This window comes from Elephas maximus, chromosome 4 (genome assembly GCF_024166365.1).
Source record: "Elephas maximus indicus isolate mEleMax1 chromosome 4, mEleMax1 primary haplotype, whole genome shotgun sequence".
NCBI lineage: Eukaryota > Metazoa > Chordata > Mammalia > Proboscidea > Elephantidae > Elephas > Elephas maximus.
The window spans coordinates 65,732,145-65,751,733 of record NC_064822.1 but is presented as its reverse complement, the minus strand read 5'-3'; the positions used below and the strand labels follow the sequence as shown (position 1 = coordinate 65,751,733).

The window sequence follows — 19,589 nt, the reverse complement described above, 5'->3', positions numbered from 1 at the left end:
ATGGTATACAGAGCAGCCATTATTAACTACGTAAATTTTGGTGACTTGAAAAAAATTCCTATAACTTAAGTGAAAAAAGAAAATCAAAATTATACGTATAGTGTGCTTGAGCTACAGAAATTGTATCAGTAAAAGACCAGAAACCAGAAACAAATGCAGGAAAGTATAAGATCAGGTAATATCTTGGTATATTTTTTCATGCATTTCATATTTTCTCGAAATAATTTTTCTTTTAAGTAATACTGTCAACAGAGGAGCTCTTCCAGAGACAGCTAGTGACCTTGGAAAAATCAGTTATTTGGTTTCTCTAAACCTCAGCTTGTTCAACTGTAGCCTACCTCAAACAGTGAGATGGTTTTAAAAGTAACAGAATAATGCCTGGCCTCATCAAACGCCCATTTCCTTCCATTTAGGATCTAGTATTTTTTTATGTTATTATAGGAAAGTCTTGTGGCTTAATGGTTAAGTGCTATAGCTGTTAACCAAAATGTTGGCAATTCGAATCCACCAGGTGCTCCTTGGAAACTCTATAGGGCAGTTCTACCTTGTCCTATAGGGTGGATATGAGTTGTAATTGACTCGACGACAACTTTTTTTATGTTGTTATGCGGAAACCCTGTTGGCATAGTGGTTAAGAGCTATGGCTGCTAACCAAAAGGTCTGCAGTTTGAATTCACCAGAAGCTTCTTGGAAACCCTATGGGGCAATCCTACTCTATCCTATAGGGTTACTGTGAGTCGGAATCGACTCGATGGCAAGGGGTTTGTTTTTTTTTACTTTCGGTTTATATTGTTATGTGCATAATGAGTATATTAGAGCAGAAAGCTAACCAAGATCACTCCAGGACATATGTGTGTGTGTTTAATTATGGGCACCATTAATACTAACATTCTCTATTCTCCATCCTGGATTTTCCAAGACAAATTGTAAATGTAAGTAAATTGACATTTCAGATCCAAGAGGTCATAAACCAGATAGGTAGTTTTATTAGCAGATCTACTCTAAAAACACTCCTTTTATCCCATTTCTAGCAGCCTACCCACACCCACATTCATCAACCACCATGTCCTCATAATGTCGGAGAATGACATTATCATCATTATCATGATAGAGCATGGAAATGGGGGACAGCTTGGTGGGGATACAGACAGCCTGGGGGACGTCTGGACGACCTACACTCATCAGTGCTTGCATGAAAGCATAATTGGAGCTGTTGAGAGAGGTGGTTAGTGAGAAAGGACATTCTCCATGGCAGTAGTTTGCCATGAACCCCCTGGGGGCAATGATCCACTTGTGCCAACCCAAGTCCCGGAAGTTGATGAACAGTTGGTGACGATGGCAGAGGTTCTTGCAAGAAGCCTTAGGGACAGGGATAGCTGACCTCCTTTTTCGGGGTGAAGGGTGGCACTGCTCAGGGTTGAGGGTCACCACCAGCAGGGAAGCATGAAGGAGGTGTCTCAATCGGGCACAGGTGTCCTCAAGCTGGAAACTGACCTCTGTATCTCTATGACCTTTGACCAGGATTTCCAGGAACAAACCGAAATTCTTCTTGGAGTTGTTATTCCAATCCTTAGCCACATGCAGCAGATTGAAGTGAAGGATACCTTGAGGCCATGGCACTGACTGCAATGCAAACATTTTACCCAGCTTAGGGAGGGATCCATCCCTACCCCGACCCCCAACCCCCATATTAGGTTCCTCAACCAGAGACAGAGCCAATTCCAGTTCTGGTCCCAGGTTGTAGTAAGTGTTGGGTCCCAAGTCCAGGCTCAGCTGAACCATTGTTAACTGTTCCTTTTCTTTGATGGTAGATAGGTTAAAGTAAAGGTGCTTCTGTAGGCAAGAGGAGGCTTGGGAAGGTTTCTTGGAATAAAGAAAGAAGCCTAGATGGGAGCAGAGAGATAGGAGAATCACCATAATATATTTTACTTCATATCAACCTACATGATATAAATATAAATATCCACATACACAAAATAAGGACAAGAAATTATCAGTTATACTCTAAAGCCTACCATTTGGGAGAATTTGTTTCTCTCACTCCCCCTTCTAAGCCAGAGATTCTTATCTTCTATGGGTCCCCAAGGTATCCTGGATAGAATTTGGAGGGTCCATGATGGATGGAAAAAAGAAGTTAATTTTTATTCTCAATGAAATTTAGCAGTCCCATCAATTATGAATATAGGAAAGAAATCACAATAATATTATCAGGGTCTATGACATTGTTCCCAATAAAAATCACAGATATCTATGTTCACAGCATATTGTTGTTACAAATATCTTTAATAAACATTTATGCTCATGCTACATTTTTTCCAGCTAATTATGGTAATTACAGTCCTTTCCCTAGATCTTATTACTTATTGCATTAAGAATCATATACATTACTATACACACATTTGTTTTTACAATATTTATGCAAATGTATTTCAACACGTAATTGGTTTCCTTTGAAATCCTAAATATTTTATTTCATACATGCAAACCACAAGTCTGGAGAAGGGGTCCATTGGCTTCAGGCTGCCAAAGGGATTCATGGCACAAAAATGTTTAAGAATCCCTGTCAGGTGCTGCTGGCCGTAGTCTACTCAGATTGACTTTAATAAAAACTCCTGTGATACAGCCTAAATCGGACACTTAGAAACCCCTTATTTTTGATCCTTAGGGAATTCTTGTCTGAAGCCCACAGTTATCAATGTCAATAACCTCAATTCCTGCAGCTCTGAATACCTGGTCTCTCACCTCACTGAAGACTGAAGTATACAATGGGATCTTTTAATTTCTCCACATAGACCTGCTTTTCTGTATCTTTTGAAATTGTAGATGTGCTCTCCCTATTTTCAAAGCTAATTTCCCTGCCTGCGTTTTGAAACCTCACTTACTGCTCTAGAAATAGGCTCATAGACTATACTTTTACTCCTTTTTTTCCTCTTCAATTTCTCCCTCTCTACAAAGAACTTCTTTGGCCTAATAGCACTGTTCTGTTTGGTAGGTGAGGGCCACCCTAAGTAGGGATTTCCCAGGTTGTTCGGCTAGTGGAGAAATCAAAACATAAACCCAGGCATTCTAGCCAACCCAGTGCAATGCCTCTTCATTCTCAAGTCTCCTTCGAAAAACGATAAAAATAAAAAAGCCTTTAAAATTACCCAGTTTCTTCTTTCAAGCCTACTTACTATATCATCCATCCTGTTCTTTTCATTGCCAATTTTTTAAAAAGGAACACTATATATTCTGTCTCCACTTTTTAGCACTAACAAAAACAAACCAAACCTCCTGCCATGGAGTTGATTCTGATTAACAGTGACCCCACAGGGCAGAGTAGAACTGCCCCTTAGGGTTTCCAAGGAGCACCTGGTGGATTTGAACTGCCAACCTTTTGGTTAGCAGCCATAGCTCTTAACTACTATGCCACCAGGGTTTCCTCTTAGTACATACACCTCTGTTATTTTCTAACTCTTTTACCGTTAACTTATTTACTCCACTGAAGCTGCTTTCTCAAAGGCTGGCTAGCTGTCAAATGCAGGGATGTTTTCACCATCCTTAGCCTTCTTCAACTGCTCTGAAACATTCTTCCCTGAAGGCGGCTTCAAATTAAAATATATTGGTCTCCCTCTTTATCACTAAACCACATTCTTCAGGCATGAAAGAAAATCCAAAAGCCAGATTTGACCGCATGAAAATGAAAAAAAATCTGTATGTGGAAGACAGCATTTACAAAATTAAAACACAAAGAACAACCAAGGATTCTTGTTATACAAGACGCATTGTAAAGAGTTCTTCCAAATGATTGAGACGGATCATTAAGAAAAAGATGATTCCTCAGAAGAAAAATGGCTAGAACATATAAACAATTATTTGAAAAATAGAAACGGCTCATTACCCATTTGAAAATGCATGCCACCTGACTTTAAAAAGTCCAAATTAAAGCAGTATCATTTTTTGCCACAATGAGATTATTTTTGCTCCCAGACTAGCAAAAAATTAAAACCTAGAAGACTGCTTTCTTCCAAATGGTAATCAAGGGTAACATCCACAAATAAATCGGAGTATAATAATGCAGTAAAGATGAATGAGCTACAAATACATACAACATGGATTAACCTCACAAATAGAATATTGAGTGAAAGAAGCCAGATACGAAAAAGGATGCGCTCCATGGTTCCATTTATATAAAGCTCAAAAATGGGCAAAACTAACATAGAACCCTAAAGCTAACCCTCTTAAGAATTTATACTAAGGAAATAATAGAAAAAAATGCACACACAAAAATGGATGTAAAGCTGCACTGATATATAGTAGGTCTGCGCCCATCAACAGACTATCAGTTGCACAAATTACGGTACATTTGTACAATGGGATATCATTGCAACCACTAAAACAAGGGTAAATAGACTATTTGCTCTCATATCTGAGAGATGACCATGATCTGCTGGGTGATCCCACTTTTGTAAAAATATTGCAAGTTTATATTATATACATGTAAAGAAGCAAAGTCTGGAAGGATATACGCCAATTATTAATGGTGGTTTTTTTCTAGGGAAAGGTTTGAAAGGGAGAATGGTGAGATTACCCTATTCCTGTATCATTTGATAGGAGTATGATTATACAAAAATCAAAGTTATTTCCATGGTCGGGGGAGCATTCTTCAAACTGTATGCTCCACTGAGTTCTCTCTCCATGGCTCTTCCACTAGCCCTTCACACTTCCCCTTATTTCTTAACCTCCCCCCAGAAACTTTATCTGATCAGTCCCCCCATCCGCCCCACCAAATCCCCCTCACAAGGCCCTGAGCCTCTGTTATAAAACTTAGCACAATGTATGGAAGCCATCTGTTTGTCTATCTTCTATAAACTCTTTAAGGGGCAACTTTATATTTAATCTCTGCATTCTCAAGGCCATACAGTTCTAAGCACCTAGTAAGTATCCAACAAATGATTCTTGAATCAGTATTCAAATCTTCTCTCCAGTTCCTGGAATCTCAATTCTGCATCTGAACCAGTAGGAAGGCTGTATAGAAATGCAGATTATCTACTCCAATCTCAGATTATGAATAAGAATTGGTTGGAAGAGAAGGGGTAGTAGGAACTAGGCTGGAGAACCAATTTGGTGAGTGCTTAGTTTGGGGAACTATTGTATAGCATTCATTTAGATCTTCATATTAAGGTCACGGTTATGACATACATTATTGCTAGTTATTCACAAATCAAGAATAGCCTTTTCTACCCAACAAAAGTAGAAGAGATGTGGAGAAGGGAAGAAGTACTCATGGGCAAATTGAGCTCAAGATTTTCCTCTCCTGCTCCTGTGAGTCGCAATCGACTCAACGGCAGTGGGTTTCTGGTTTTGGCTCCCTGCTCACCGTATCACAGGCATCAGAATATGTATGGGGACCCTGGTGGCACAGTAGTTAAGTGTAACTGCTGCTATCCAAAAGGTCGGCAGTTTGAATCCACCAGGTGCTCCTTTTAGGGTTGCAATGAGTTGGAATTGACTGGACGGGTTTGGTTTTTTTTTTTTTTTAGCATATGTATGTGGTTGGCTTAAAGTATTCCACCACCCTTCTTTCCCCTAAACCTCAGCACAAAGCAGTTGATTCAAAAAAACCCACTGATTTCTGACTCTGTTCACACACTAGGTTATAGATTACCTACTGTCTGAGCCCTATGTCCTTATTTGTTAAAAAAGGTTGATAAGAATACCTGCCTTCCTCTCAGGATTGTGATTGTGGTTAAATGAGATAAATATGCAAAATATCCAATACACTGGCCTTCTACAAGCCACTCAGTACTTGCTATTTCCCTTCTCCTTTCCTTTCTTCACATTGCCTGCTTCCAGATTTTCTCAGGGGAGAGGGAAGGCACTTCTACATTCTTACCTTGGTCTGGGAGGAGTCGGAGTACATTCCCACGAACACCCAGCTCCTTTACGTAGCATAAGTCTTGGGAGACCCCAGCGGTTGCTGCTGCTTCTTGATCCTGGAAGATTTTCCTTAAGATATAAGGCACGGATAGGAGCTTCCGGGGTGAAGGCACCTTGTCTAGGCCCAGAAATTGGAGAAGGACGTGTTCTTGAAATTGGAATGGCTGGCACAAGGCCAGGGTTAGCAGAAGGCCAAGAGCCAAGACAGAAAGGGAAGGACGCATGGCCTCTGAGGTGAAACAGAACTGACTGTTCAGGATCAGAAGAGCTCTAGCGCCAGACTGCCCAGCAATTCAAGTGCTGCTACTTTATCTGATTTAAGATAATCAAGTGTGAATTGCTCTCTTCCCAGCTTCTCCAAGGCAATTGGATGCGACAAGACATAGAACTTTTTTCACTCCCCTTATTCTACTCTTCCAGAAAAAATTCACAAAACAAAGATTATCAATGCATTAACATAAACTCTACAACGATCTGAGGCTTGTCAGTGGTAGAGAGAATGGAAGGGAGACATGCACTTATTATTTAATATTTATTGAGCAGCTATTATGTGCAAGGCATTGAGACGGATGCTAGAAATGCAGTAATGAATGATTCAGAGTCTTACGATTGATAGTCCAATTAGATAAATATAGGTAAATTTCTGATAGAGGTATATTTCACATTGGTGTGAAAAACTAAGCCAAAAAAAGCGGGGGGGGAGGGGGGGCGGGGAACCCATAACCATTGAGTCAAACTCATAGTGGCCCTATCAGAAAGTAGAACTACCCCATAGTAGTTTCCAAGGAGCACCTGGTAGATCTGAACCACTGACCTTTTGGTTTGCAGCCATAGCTTTTAACCACTACACTGCCAGGGTTTCTGCTTTAAGAAGAACTGAATTTTGCCCATAACCCTTTGCACTTCCTGATTAAGAGTCAGGCTGACTCAGTTAATTCTGGTTTCGTTACAATGTTGGGCAAGTCACTGAACCTTCCTAAATTCTAGTTTTCTCAACTGAAAATAAAAACTGACTTTCTAATTTGCTGTAGGAATCTGACAAGATGATTGATACGTTTGAAGTACTCAGCACAATGCCTGCCACAGAGTGTTCACAGGGGAGACAGCTTCAAAGCTTAAGTAGACATTTTTTCAGTGAGACAAACAGGCATTCAAGGCTGAGAGAACTACATATGAAAAGACATGGAGTTGATCTGAGTCTAAATATGGCAGCAATTTATTTACCTGTTTTTGTTTTTTTGTCTTGTTTTGGTTTTTTTTTTTTTTTTGGCCAAACTACTTAAAGATTTTCAAATGCTATGAAAGAATCAGAGCTGTGGTGCTGTAGTGGTTAAGAGCTATAGCTGCCAACCAGAAGGTCAGCAGTTCAAATCCACCAGCTGTTCCCTAGAAACATTATGGGTCAGTTCTGCTCTTTAGGGTCACTATGAGTCGGAATTGACTTGACAGCACCCAACAACGTGGAAGAACAGGTTTATATTTAACACCAATATAATTCTCAAACATTTTGAGAACAGGGACTTTATCATTATACATTATTTAATACCTCCTATTTTAAAAATTTGTTTCCCCCAAAGGAAAAAAATAGTTTACCATTATCTACACAATAAAATCTAAACTATTTAGTTTGGTATATAAGGACTTTCTTGACCTGGCACCCATATTCCTTCCTACTCTCACATTCATCCACCCACCATCATAGAGGAGTTGCTGGGTGATATGAAAGGTTAAGGAATCACTGCTGATAGGTTGGAGGTTCGAGTCCACCCAGAGGCACCTTGGAAGAAAGGCCTAGTGTTCTACTTCAGAAAAATCAGCGATGAAAAACCCTGTGGAGCATAGTTCTACTCTTGCACACCAGAGGTCGCCCCGAGTAAGAATTGGCTCAACGGCAACTGGTTTTTCTTTTTTTCTTACTGTCCACAGTGTTGATGCTTTAACGACACAACCTATTTATTTGTGGTTTTCTCACGAGCTCATTTCATCTCAAACTTTTCCACAGACCAAGTTCAAAGGTCATTTCCACTGCAAAGACTTTCTTGACTTGCCTGAATAGGTTTAGATGCTTCTTCTTCCTTCTCCCACAGAGCCTAAATTGGGCGTCCATGATAGCACTTATCACAGTGCATCTCACTGTGTTTGCCTACCTCCCCTCCTAACAATACACTTCTTGGGGATCAGAACTGTTATCTTTTTGTGTAATTATCTCCACCGCCAACAAAAGTGTCTGGCAGATAGTAGACATTCGGTAAGTATTTGTGTAATAAGTGAGTGAGTGGATAAATTGGTGTTATTTCCATAGATCTCATTCTTCCAGGTAGCCAGATTTTCTCCATCCCCATTGCTCTTATCACCTCTTACATGCATCCTAGTTAACATTTTTAAATTAATCTACAATCCAGAACTGTCTTCAACAATAAGCCTGGGTTGCAATTTGATTTTCTGTATTTGACTTTCCAGGCTCAAAGTCAGAAATTAGACTGTGTTTGAATTCTAGGCCCAGCACTTATTTAGTTGTGTGATCTCATGCAAGTCACTCGACTGTAACATGAGAATACCTTCTTCGCTATGATAATGCACGTGCAGTGCTCCGAATAGTATCTACCAAATGGTAAGCACTCAATAAGCACTCAACAGCTATTATTATTTTCATTATTGTTTATTAAAAGAGAGTTCAAGTTTATCAAGGGAAAGAAAGAATTCAGAGTGCATATTCAACTGATATAGCAAAAAACGCACCAGATTAGGAGTGGGGAGAATCTGAATTAATCACAACCCTTCCAATGACCTATTATCTTCCGCAATTCACTCAGTCTTTTACAATACATACCCAGGTGTGAACATTTTAAATGGAAGGATTTGAAGGGTCTGTTATAAAGGGAAAATCTGTTTGGATCTCAATTTTCTTATCGATAAAATCATGGATTGAATTTGACTGTCTTTAAGGGCCCTGCAAACAAAAATATTGGAATTCTGGACTTTTAGCCCAAATTGGAAAATCAAAAAAGAGGCAATTTAGCAAAATAGTGAAAAACTGGTCCTAGAGTTATGGACCTAGATAAAAATCCCAGCTCTATCACTTACTGGCTGTGGGGCTCTGGACAAGTTATTTTTCTGATCTTTGGTCAATAAAATGAGAAAAATATCAGGCTAGCTAGAATTATTGTGATTATGAGCATAAAAATATCCAACTTCACTAGTAAACAAAGAAACACAAATTAAAAATTAAACGTCTTTGTTCCTCCAATTGACAAAAATGAAAAAACACAATACCCTGTGTAGATGGATGAACAAGGAAGCAAGCGCTATTATACACTGCTCCGGGGCATACACTAAGAAAACTTTACTCGAGGACAAGTTTGCAATACATGTCAAAACTCTTAAAGCATTCATGACCTCTCACTGGCAATTTTAACATCTAGAATATTACTCTAAGACACTAGAATATAAACGACACAAACCAAAAACCAAACTGATTGCCGCTGAATCGATTCCAACTCACAGTGACCCTACAGGACAGAGTAGAACTGCCCCATAGTTTCCAAGGCTGTAAATCTTTACAGAAGCGGACTGCTACATCTTTCTCCCATAGAGCAGCTAGTGGGTTCGAACCACTGACCTTTCGATTAGCGGTTGAGCACTTTAACCACTGCGTTAGCAGGGCTCCTAAACTATGCAAGGGCAGGGACAAATGGTGGGCGTATTTGTTGAATGAATTAAGTGATAGAAGTGGACAAAGAATTACAAATATATTCATTTTAGTATTATTTATTACAGAGAAACTGAATCTACAATAGTAAATACATTATAGAACATCCATAGGTTAAATTATTAGTCATAAATAATGTTGTAAAAGAATATTTAATGGCATCGAAATTTATCCATGAACATTGTTAAACAAAAAAGGGCAGATTTGCAAAAATATGTAGAAAATACCCGTAACTTTATAAAAATAATGTCGAATGCACAGAAAAAAATTTGGAAAGATACATATCAAAATACAAATTGCTATTTCTTAGTAATTCATTATAAATTTACTATAAAATTCAATATTTTTCAATTTTTTGAAATCAAGCATTATTTTTTCATCAGAAAAAAAGTTATTTAAATAAACAAACAAAATAACAGAGTTCTGACCGCTGAAGCACAAAGTGATTTGGATGTTCGTGCCAGGCAATGAACAAATATTGAGCATCTAGAAGCAAAAAACCCGTTGCCATCAAGTCCATTCCGACTCATGGTGACACCATGTGTTACAGAATAGAACTGCTCCATAGAGTTATCTTGGCTGTAATCTTTATGGAAGCAGATTGCCAGCCCTTTCTTTCTTGTTGCCTCTGAGTCATTTCAAATCATCAACCTTTAGGTCAGTAGTCAAACATAAACCATTTTGTACCAGTTGGGGACCTTCTGTTCTAGGTAACAGAGGTATAACAATCACAAAACAAAGTCCCATAGTTAAATGGTTAAACGTACATGAAGAACCAAAGAAGAGAGCTTCAAACACATAATGAAGCTTCTCCAATCCTGGCCCTATGACCTCACTCACCCTATCCTACTGAAATGTTTTCCTACTGAAATAAAAGGGTGCTGACATTTTTTATTTTGTTTTTGTTGTTTAACTTTTTCATCTTGATTGAATTGTAGACACATTATTCATCATCTCTAAACATGAAAGTAAGCCATGGCATTAGTACCGATATAGTAAGGAAAGTTGGGAAGAATCTTCAGCAATTAGGGAAAAATTATTGAGGTGTCCTATTTTTTGGAAACCCTGGTGGCATAGTGGTTAAGAGTCTGGCTACTAGCCAAAACGTAGACAGTTTGAACCCACCAGGCACTCCTTGGAAATCCTATGGGGCAGTTCTACCCTGTCCCATAGGGTCTCTATGAGTTGGAATCGACTGGACAGCAATGGGTTTAGTTTTTTGGTTTTTATACTAATTATAACTCACAATGTGATGACTATTCCCATCCTTGTTGTTTCAAGAGAAGGAAAGAATGAGCACAGGGAATGAGGATTACACAAACGGGTAGACCAGGAAATATGCTAATGGCACCTGCAAAGTCAACCTACCAAAAAATTTTTTTGAATAGAATTTGACATTTAAAAATTGAGGTAGATATCAAGAAAAAAACAGAATTTTCTTCTTTAGGTATATTTTACTACTAACCACAGTATTTATTTAGAATTATGTTTAGAGAATGGGGAATGGTATGCAATCTATTCTGGGTAGGAGTAATAATAAGATGTAGTGGGGGAAAGAAGGCATACACAATTAAATATTGGTAGTATTTTCCGATAAGAAACCTTTACATAGATCAAGAGGCAATTGTTCAGAAAAAACAAGGGGATTCTGAGTGGTTTAAAGTCAGGAAAGGTGTGCGTCAGGACTGTATCCTTTCACCATACCTATTCAATCTGTATGCTGAGCAAAGAACCGGAGAAGCTGGACTGTATGAAGAAGAACGGGGCATCAGGATGGGAGGAAGACTCATTACCAACCTGCGTTATGCAGATGACACAACCTTGCTTGCTGAAAGTGAAGAGGACTTGAAGCACTTACTAATGAAGATCAAAGACCACAGTCTTCAGTATGGATTGCACCTCAACATAAAGAAAACAAAAATCCTTACAACTAGACCAACGAGCACCATTATGATAAGCGGAGAAAAGATTGAAGTTGTCAAGGATTTCATTTACTTGGATCCACAACCAATGTCCATGGAAGCAGCAGTCAAGAAATCAAACAACGCATTTCACTGGGCAAATCTGCTACAAAGGACCTCTTTAAAGTGTTGAAGAGCAAGGATGTCACCTTGAAAACTAAGGTGCACCTGACCCAAGCCATGTTATTTTCAATTGCATCATATGCATGTGAAAGCTGGACAACGAATAAGGAAGGCCGAAGAAGAATTGACGCCTTCGAATTGTGGTGTTGGCGAAGAATATTGAATATATCACAGACTGCCAAAAGAATGAACAAATCTGTCTTGGAAGAAGTACAACCTGAAAGCTCCTTAGAAGCAATGATGGCAAAACTGTGTCTTACATATTTTGGACATGTTGTCAGGAGGGATCAGCCCCTGGAGAAGGAAGGACATCATGCTTGGCAAAGTACAGGGTCAGTGGAGAAGCGGACGACCCTCAATGAGGTGGATTGACACAGTGGCTGCAACAATGAGCTCAAGCATAACAACGATTATAAGAATGGCGCAGGACCGGGCAGTGTTTCGTTCTGTTATGCATGAGGTCGCTATGAGTCGGAGCTGATTCGATGGGACCTAACAACAGCAACAAGTATTACTTCTCATGAGGTTTCCTTCCAGCCATTTAACAGTTTGAACATTGTTATGAATTGAATTACGTCCCCACAAAATATGTGTTATATATGTTACAAATCCTGATCTCTATGCCTGTGGTTATAACCCCATTTGGAAATGGTTTGTCTTAGTTATGTTAATGATGCAGTATTAGTATAGGATGTATCTTGAGTCAAATCTGTTTTGAGATATAAAGAAATTAAAAGAACAAGCCAGTGAGGAAAGATGGGGGAGGATTGATGCCAATCCACCCGGAGAGCTCCAAGAAACCAGGAAGCAGAAGCTGAAGAGACAAGGACCTTCTTCCAGAGCCAAAAGAGAGTGAAAGCATTCCCCTTGAGCTGTTGCCCTGATTTTAGACTTCTAGCCTCCTACACTGTGAGAAAGTAAATTTCTGTTTGTTAAAGCCACCCACTTGTGATATTTCTCTTATAGCAGCGCTAGGTAACTAAGGCGTTTACCATATTGCTCAACAACAAAACCAAAACAGTGTAAATAAAAATCATCAGAATCACTTTAATGGCTGTATAACAATAGCACATTGTATTAATGTAACATATTTTACTTATTTAGGATTTTTCTTTTAATCTTGAGACATTAAATAATTATATCTTTAGCTGTATTTTATGACTCGCCAATTAAACTTTATCTGCATTTCATACTATTTTCTTATTAAATTATAGGTCAGATTATCGATTCACTGTATGTAAATACTGTTAAGCACCTTGAATCATTTAGATAAATTGTTTTAGATTACGTATCAATTTAAAAATCTTATACTTTATATCGCATCTTAAAAAATTAAAGAAGGAAGAGAATATCCAGTCTTTACCACTGATCTCTCATTTACTGCTGCCAAATATGAGTTGGAATCAACTTGATGGCAATGGATTTTTCATATCTTAATTTAGCATTCTTTGATTACTAAGGTTTCTTTTTTTTTTTTTTTTAAGTCATTGTATTTTCTCTTTGCTGAGGAGAAGCTGCCATGAACCAAGGAATCAGGGCAGCCTATACCAAAAAACCAAACCCATTGCCATTGAGTCAATTCCAACTCATAGCAGCCCTATAGGACATAGTAGAACTGCCCCGTATGGTTTCCAAGGAGCCCCTGGTAGATTTGAACTGCTGACCTTTTGGTTAGCAGCTATAGCTCTTAGCCACTATGCCAACAGGGTTTCCAGGACAGCCTATAGAAGCTTGAAAAAGCAATGAAATACATTGTTTCTTATAGTCCCCTTGGGACCAGAGCCAATACATTTGCTTAGGTTTAGAAGTTCCACTGAGAGCTATCTAGGCACTGCCAACCCAAATGTACACCACTCACTCTGAAAGTCACCTAAAACTAATGCTACTGAAAGTGTGGTCGGTGGACCCATGCCCACTGCAAACTGTTTGCTACTGGTCCTTGAGAACACAGTGCAGAAAATGAGAGTAAGCATCAGAGTAATTTGACAGAGTGATTTTATGTCAGATGAGTACCTTTTTTAAAACAAGGCCTGTGTTTTTTTATGTTTCTTTAATATCATTTTTCTAGTCATTTATTTTTATTATATTTTATTAAAATGTTGGTCCACACTTGATTGGAGATCAAAACAACAAGCTGGCCTTTACCATAGACAAGATGAAAAGTGCTATTCTAAAATATTTGACTCAGTGTATTAGTTTTCTATTGTTACTGTAACAAATTACCACAAATTTGGTGGCTTGAAACAACACAAATTTATTATCTTAAAGTCTAAAGGTCAGGCATCCAAAATAGATCTTACAAGGCATTGGCAAGGCTGCATTTCTTCTAGAGGCTCTAAGGGACAATCTACTTCATCGCTTTTTCAAGTTTCTAAAGGCTGTCTTATTTCCTTGTGTGATGGCAGCTTCCCTTATCTTCAAAGCCAGCTTTCGGCTCTCTCTCTCTGACCCTGATCTCCTCTTCCACTTGTAAGGATCCTTGTGATTATATTGGACTCATCCAGATAATCCAGGAAAATCTTCCCATCTCAACATTCCTTAACTTAATCACCTCTGTAAAGTCCCTTTTGCCGTGTGTGATAACATATTTACAGGTTTTGAGGATTAGGATGCAAACATCTTTGGGGGGGCCATTATTCTGCCTACCACACTCAGCCTATTGGTTTTAGCCCTGAAAGTCACAATCTTAAATCTACCTTCAGAGAGGAAGAGGGGTTCTTGGTTACACCAGACAGACTTATTTTCCATGAATACACATCTCAGGCCCTGGTCCAAGTGGTAATTAAATAATTTGACCCTGAAAACAAAACAAAACAAAACAAAAAAAACCCAAAACAAGCAGAAAATCCTTTCATGGTTTGCACGAGTTTCAGCTGTTACAGGTGATACCCACCAAATCATTTAAAATCATTTTGTCTATTTGCCTGTCTGGAAACAGTTGTCAGATAATACTACTGGAAGTTGTCACGCCACTACCCCGTAACCCTGCCAAACAGTTGCAAAGCTCTATCAGAATTTACCAAATTTTATTAATATTTTCAAGGTTTTTTTTTTGTCGATTTACTAAGGGCAACTTTTTGAGTTTTATCAAACCACCACCATTTGTTATCACTAGCAAGACCTCTCTGTAGTACAACGCAATAATTTGGGTTTCCACAATATTCTACTTCTTTCTGACAGAACTACTAACAGTCACCTCAGGTCTTAGTATTATTTCCATAATCCATTGTGATTCCTCTCAGTTTAAACTTTTTATTTTTCTAGAACCAGCAGAAACTAATACAATAGTAATTATCAACTAACATTTAGATTTTTGTATGTCTGCAAGTTTTCACAATTATAAACAAAGCTGGAGTAACCCACCTGTACACAACTTTTTCATACTTGTTTGACCTTAAATGCCTGGAAGTGGGATTTTTATGAAAAGATTTGCACTGGTTTATAAACCCTGTATGATGCTTATAATTTGACATGAAATCTAAAATGCTCTTCCAAAAGACTGTATAATTTACATCCTGTTGTATGGGATATTAACTTGATGAAAAGGTAGCCTCCAAATACATGACAAGTTATGCTATCCTGGAGCCCTGGTGGGGAAGTGGTTAAGAGCTTGGCTGCTAAGCAAAAGGTCGGCAGTTTGAATCCACCAGCTGCTCCTTGGAAACCCTATGGAGCAGTTCTACTCTGTCCTATAGGGTTGCTATGAGCCAGAATCGACCCTACAGCAAAGTTTGGTTTCTGGAATGCTATCCTAGAAGTCATAGAATAGAAAGCTTCACAGATCAAATTAAGGTGCTCAAATCATGTTTATTGAATCAATAGGGTCGCTATGAGTCAGAATCAACTTGACAGCAGTGGTTTTTTTTTATATATACACGTATGCTTAATTTATATGCTGAAAGCAATTTATAGGAAACCCTGGTGGCGCAGTGGTAAAGAGTTGGGCTGCTAACCAAAAGGGTGGCAGTTCAAATCTACCAGGTGTTCCTTGGAAACTCTATGGGGCAGTTCTACTCTGTCCTACAGGGTTGCTGAGTCAGAATTGACTGGACAGCAATGGGTTTGGTTTTTGGTTTAGCAATTTATAAGTTACTGTCTGGCTTAATACTTACCAGTTTCATGCATCCCATTTGCTTTTATTGTTTTCTATACGACGGCACTGGGTTTGGTTTTTGGTTTTTTATAGGACAAGTGGAGCCCCGATGGCACAGTGGTTAAGAGCCTGGCTGCTAACCAGAAAGTCGGCAGTTTGAATCCACCAGTTGCTCTTTGGAAAGCCTACTCTGTCCTATAGGGTGCTTTGAGTCAGAATTGATTTGATGGCATGGGTTTGTTTTGTTTTTGGATAGAAGTGAATATTCGCAAATAATACAGCAAGCACACAATAAAGATCTCATTAACAGTGTCCCTAAGTACTATTTTCCACCACATACACTCCAACATTGCATCATCAATCTTCTTCTCCTTCCTTTTTTTTAAGCCATTGCATATAATTGTTATTATTTAAATTTATTTGGATTCAACATGATTCAAAATATTTTCATGTTTTGTGATAATCTGAACTTCTTTTGGAAATTCCTTTGCCAATTTTTCTCTTGCATTATTCATCGTCTAAAATTTAAGTTGAAAAATAATTAGCGAAAACTCTTTGGATATTGGGCACTTTTGTCTGTCACATTTGTTCGTATCTTTTTCTCAGCTTAAATACATCTTTCAATATTATTTAAAATGTTCATTGCCACATGGAAATTTTCAGCTTTCATTTGGTTAAGCTGAAATGTTTTATGGTGCTTGATTTTTGCCTCATGCTTAGAAAAGGCTTTTCCACCAGGAGAATACAGATTGCTGCCCATATTTTCTTTCTAGTGTGTATTTTCATATAGCTGAGACTTCAGGTGAGTTAATTAATGATTTCGTGATTTAATTTTCTCATCTATAAAAATGGGAATAATAAGAATGCATGTTTATACAGCTGTTATGAGAAATAAATACACAATTACATATAAAACAGAATAGTACCCCTCCCAAAAAAACCATTGTCGTTGAGTCAATTCTGACTCAGAGTGACCCTATACAGAGCACATAGTAAATTCACAATCATCGTTAGCTATCATTACCCCTGCATCAGTATGACACAACTTTAAGAACGCTTCTTGGGTTTTTGAAAGTAATGTAAGTTCTTGGAAATATATCCAAACAATAGAGAAATATTTGAAATAGAAAATAACAGCTTTACCTGTAAACACGGACAGTGATTATTTTTCCAGCTGCTTGCTTACCTATATTCCTACAGTAATAAATATACACATAAAGAGAATTATAACTTTATTCTTATAAAAATGGAGTTACATGATAAATATTGCTCTACCTCAAAATTTGTTACTTAACAACATTTCTTGGATAACCCCCTCCAAGATTTACTGTATTCTCTTTAATGACGGTATCCTGTTCAATTCTATAATTTAGCCAACTCCTTATTGATGCATATTACGCTGTTTCTAATTCTTCATTTTACAGATGTCTTTGTTTATGTCCACAGACCTCAGGTGGATACTTATTACTACCTGGGGATCATGCTCTATTTCTCAGGTGCCTCTCCTCCATTCTACCAACAATTTCCCCTCTCTCCTCAAACTTCTAACATCTTCTCTCTGAGCTCTCTCATCTTCACTCTCACTTGCTTCCTCTTTGCCTGAGAGAACCGAAGCAATCAAAAGAGAGCTTTCAAAGACTCCACAACCACATCGACCCACTTACCCACATTTGCACCCACACACTGTGCCACCCTTCCTATTACTATAAATGAACTACCAAAAACCAGTCTCGTGGCTTATGCACTTGACTGCGTTCCTCTTGCTTACTCAGGTCATCATTCAACAATTCTCCCTCTCTTCAAACTCATCCATTTTTCCCTCTTTGCCAGATCCTTCCCAGCCATATACAAATATGTGTTATTTTTCCCATCTTAATTTTTTAAACGTCTTTTAACTCTACTTTTAAAATCCATTTTTCTACTTCCACTTTGCAGTAAACCCAGCAGTAAAGCTTCTTGAAATAGTTGACTATACTTGCTGTCTCCAATTCTTAACTCTTTCATTCTACAACATTGCTCTTGCCCTGGTCATCAATGACAACCACATTGCTAAATCCAACACCCGCGTCTCAACTCTTACTTGACCTATCAGCAGCACTTGTTTGATGCAGTTGATCAGGCCGTACTCCCTTCTACACTTTCATTACTTGGCTCTAAGAACAGTGCCCTCTGCTGGTTTACTTTCTATCTCACCGGTCACTCGTTACTTCTCATTGGTCTCTTAGACTTAGGGTGTCCCAGACATTAGGCCTTAGATTTCTTAGTATCTCTTTTCTTCTCCAAGTACATTCACTACCTTGATGATCACAAATATTTTCATGGCTTTAAATACCATCTGTAATGCTGATAACTTTCAAATTTATATACTATCTGAGACCTTCCCTGAACTATAGACTCCTTTACCTACCCAGCTGTCTATTCATCTCCTCTAGAAACATTGTGAAAACTTATATTGTCCAAAATAGAATTCTGATTCCCTCTCTCTGCATCAGAACTACCTGCAGGCTTTTCTAACTAACCTAATGCTAACCCTGTTCTTTCAGTTGTTCAGGACAACACTTTGGAATCATCTTTGACTGCTCTCCTTCTCTCATATCCCATATTCAATCCATCAGGAAATTCTATTGGCTCTATCTCCAAAATATTTTCAGAATCTGCCCACTTCTCACCTTCTCTACTATTACCCCCTAACCTGAGCCACTATTTCTCCTCTGAATTATGCTGTAACCTCCAAACTGGACTCTGCTTCGAACTTTGGACCACCCTCACCCCCACCAGTCTGTTCTCAACACATCAGCTGAATTCTTTAAAAATATCAGTTAACTAATTAACTAATTTGCTTAAAACTCTCCACTGGTTCTCTATTTCACAGTAAACGTCAATGTCCTTATAGTGGTCTGTAAAGCCCACCCTAGTTATCTCACTTAATAATTTTGCCCTTAGCTCACTCTACTCCAGCCACACTGATCTTGCTACTTGAATTCTTGGTGTACTTCCTGTTTCCTCTGCCAAGAACATTCTTGCTAGATATCTCTATGTCTGACTTCTCACCTCTTTCAGGTTTCTCACCCTCTCAATTAGACTCACCTTTAAACCATTTTATTTTGAATTGTAGCTTGTTCGCTTGCCTTTAGGACAATCTCTTTAACCCCGCTGTATTTTGTTCATAGCATGTATCTTCTAACACACTAATAATTACATTAATCTATTCAACAAATATTAGTGTCAGGCATTGTTTTAAGCATTTGAGATACGTCAGTGAACTACAGATACACGTCCTGGCCTTAAAAATTTATATTCTAAAGGGGTAGAGCTGTTAATAAGCAACACACATAAAAAAAGTAAATATAATTTTTTTGCATAAACAAATGGATATATATTTGGGTGCTTGTCCAAGTAGTTCTGTAGAACAAAATTCTGGAAATGGAACTGTTGAGTCAAATATGCACATCTTCGAGTTTTTGTACAACGTGGCCTAATCACCAAACAAAAGGAACCAGAAAAACGTTGGTATAGCACACATATATATGCACACATATAAGCATGTATTCATACAGAGATATTTGTCACATGAGTAATAACTGTCCTTTCTGGGTTTGGCTTTTAACTTAATCTAAAAACATGTTTTTTGTCATTGTTTTCTTTTGTTTTATATTTTATGAAATGATGGTGAAAGTAAATGGTGGTTTCTTTTCATTAAAGTTCTTACTGGGCAAAAAAAATTTTATTTTTTAATTTTTTTCCTGGGGGGAAAGGGAAACAGTACTGGTTTTTAAAATCACAA

At 38.2% G+C, this 19,589-nt stretch overlaps 1 protein-coding gene across 1 annotated transcript; it reads right to left on the bottom strand.

The window, feature by feature from the left end:
• Positions 1-985: 985 nt before the first annotated feature.
• GDF3 (growth differentiation factor 3) lies at positions 986-6,163 on the bottom strand. Its single transcript, XM_049881494.1, has 2 exons — positions 5,876-6,163; positions 986-1,883 (listed from the first exon to the last, which is right to left on the bottom strand). Exons 1-2 carry the CDS (start codon positions 6,141-6,143, stop codon positions 1,036-1,038), a joined length of 1,116 nt encoding a protein of 371 aa, XP_049737451.1. The 5' UTR covers positions 6,144-6,163; the 3' UTR covers positions 986-1,035.
• Between the last annotated feature and the right edge of the window lie 13,426 nt (positions 6,164-19,589).

Bases quoted from the DNA above. Each gene is read 5' to 3' on its own strand.
- GDF3 (XM_049881494.1), bottom strand. From the start codon at position 6,143: ATGCGTCCTTCCCTTTCTGTCTTGGCTCTTGGCCTTCTGCTAACCCTG. The intron at 1,884-5,875 runs GTAAGAATGTAG...GCTCCCATCTAG, and splicing joins CCGACTCCTCCCAGACCAAG to GCTTCTTTCTTTATTCCAAG.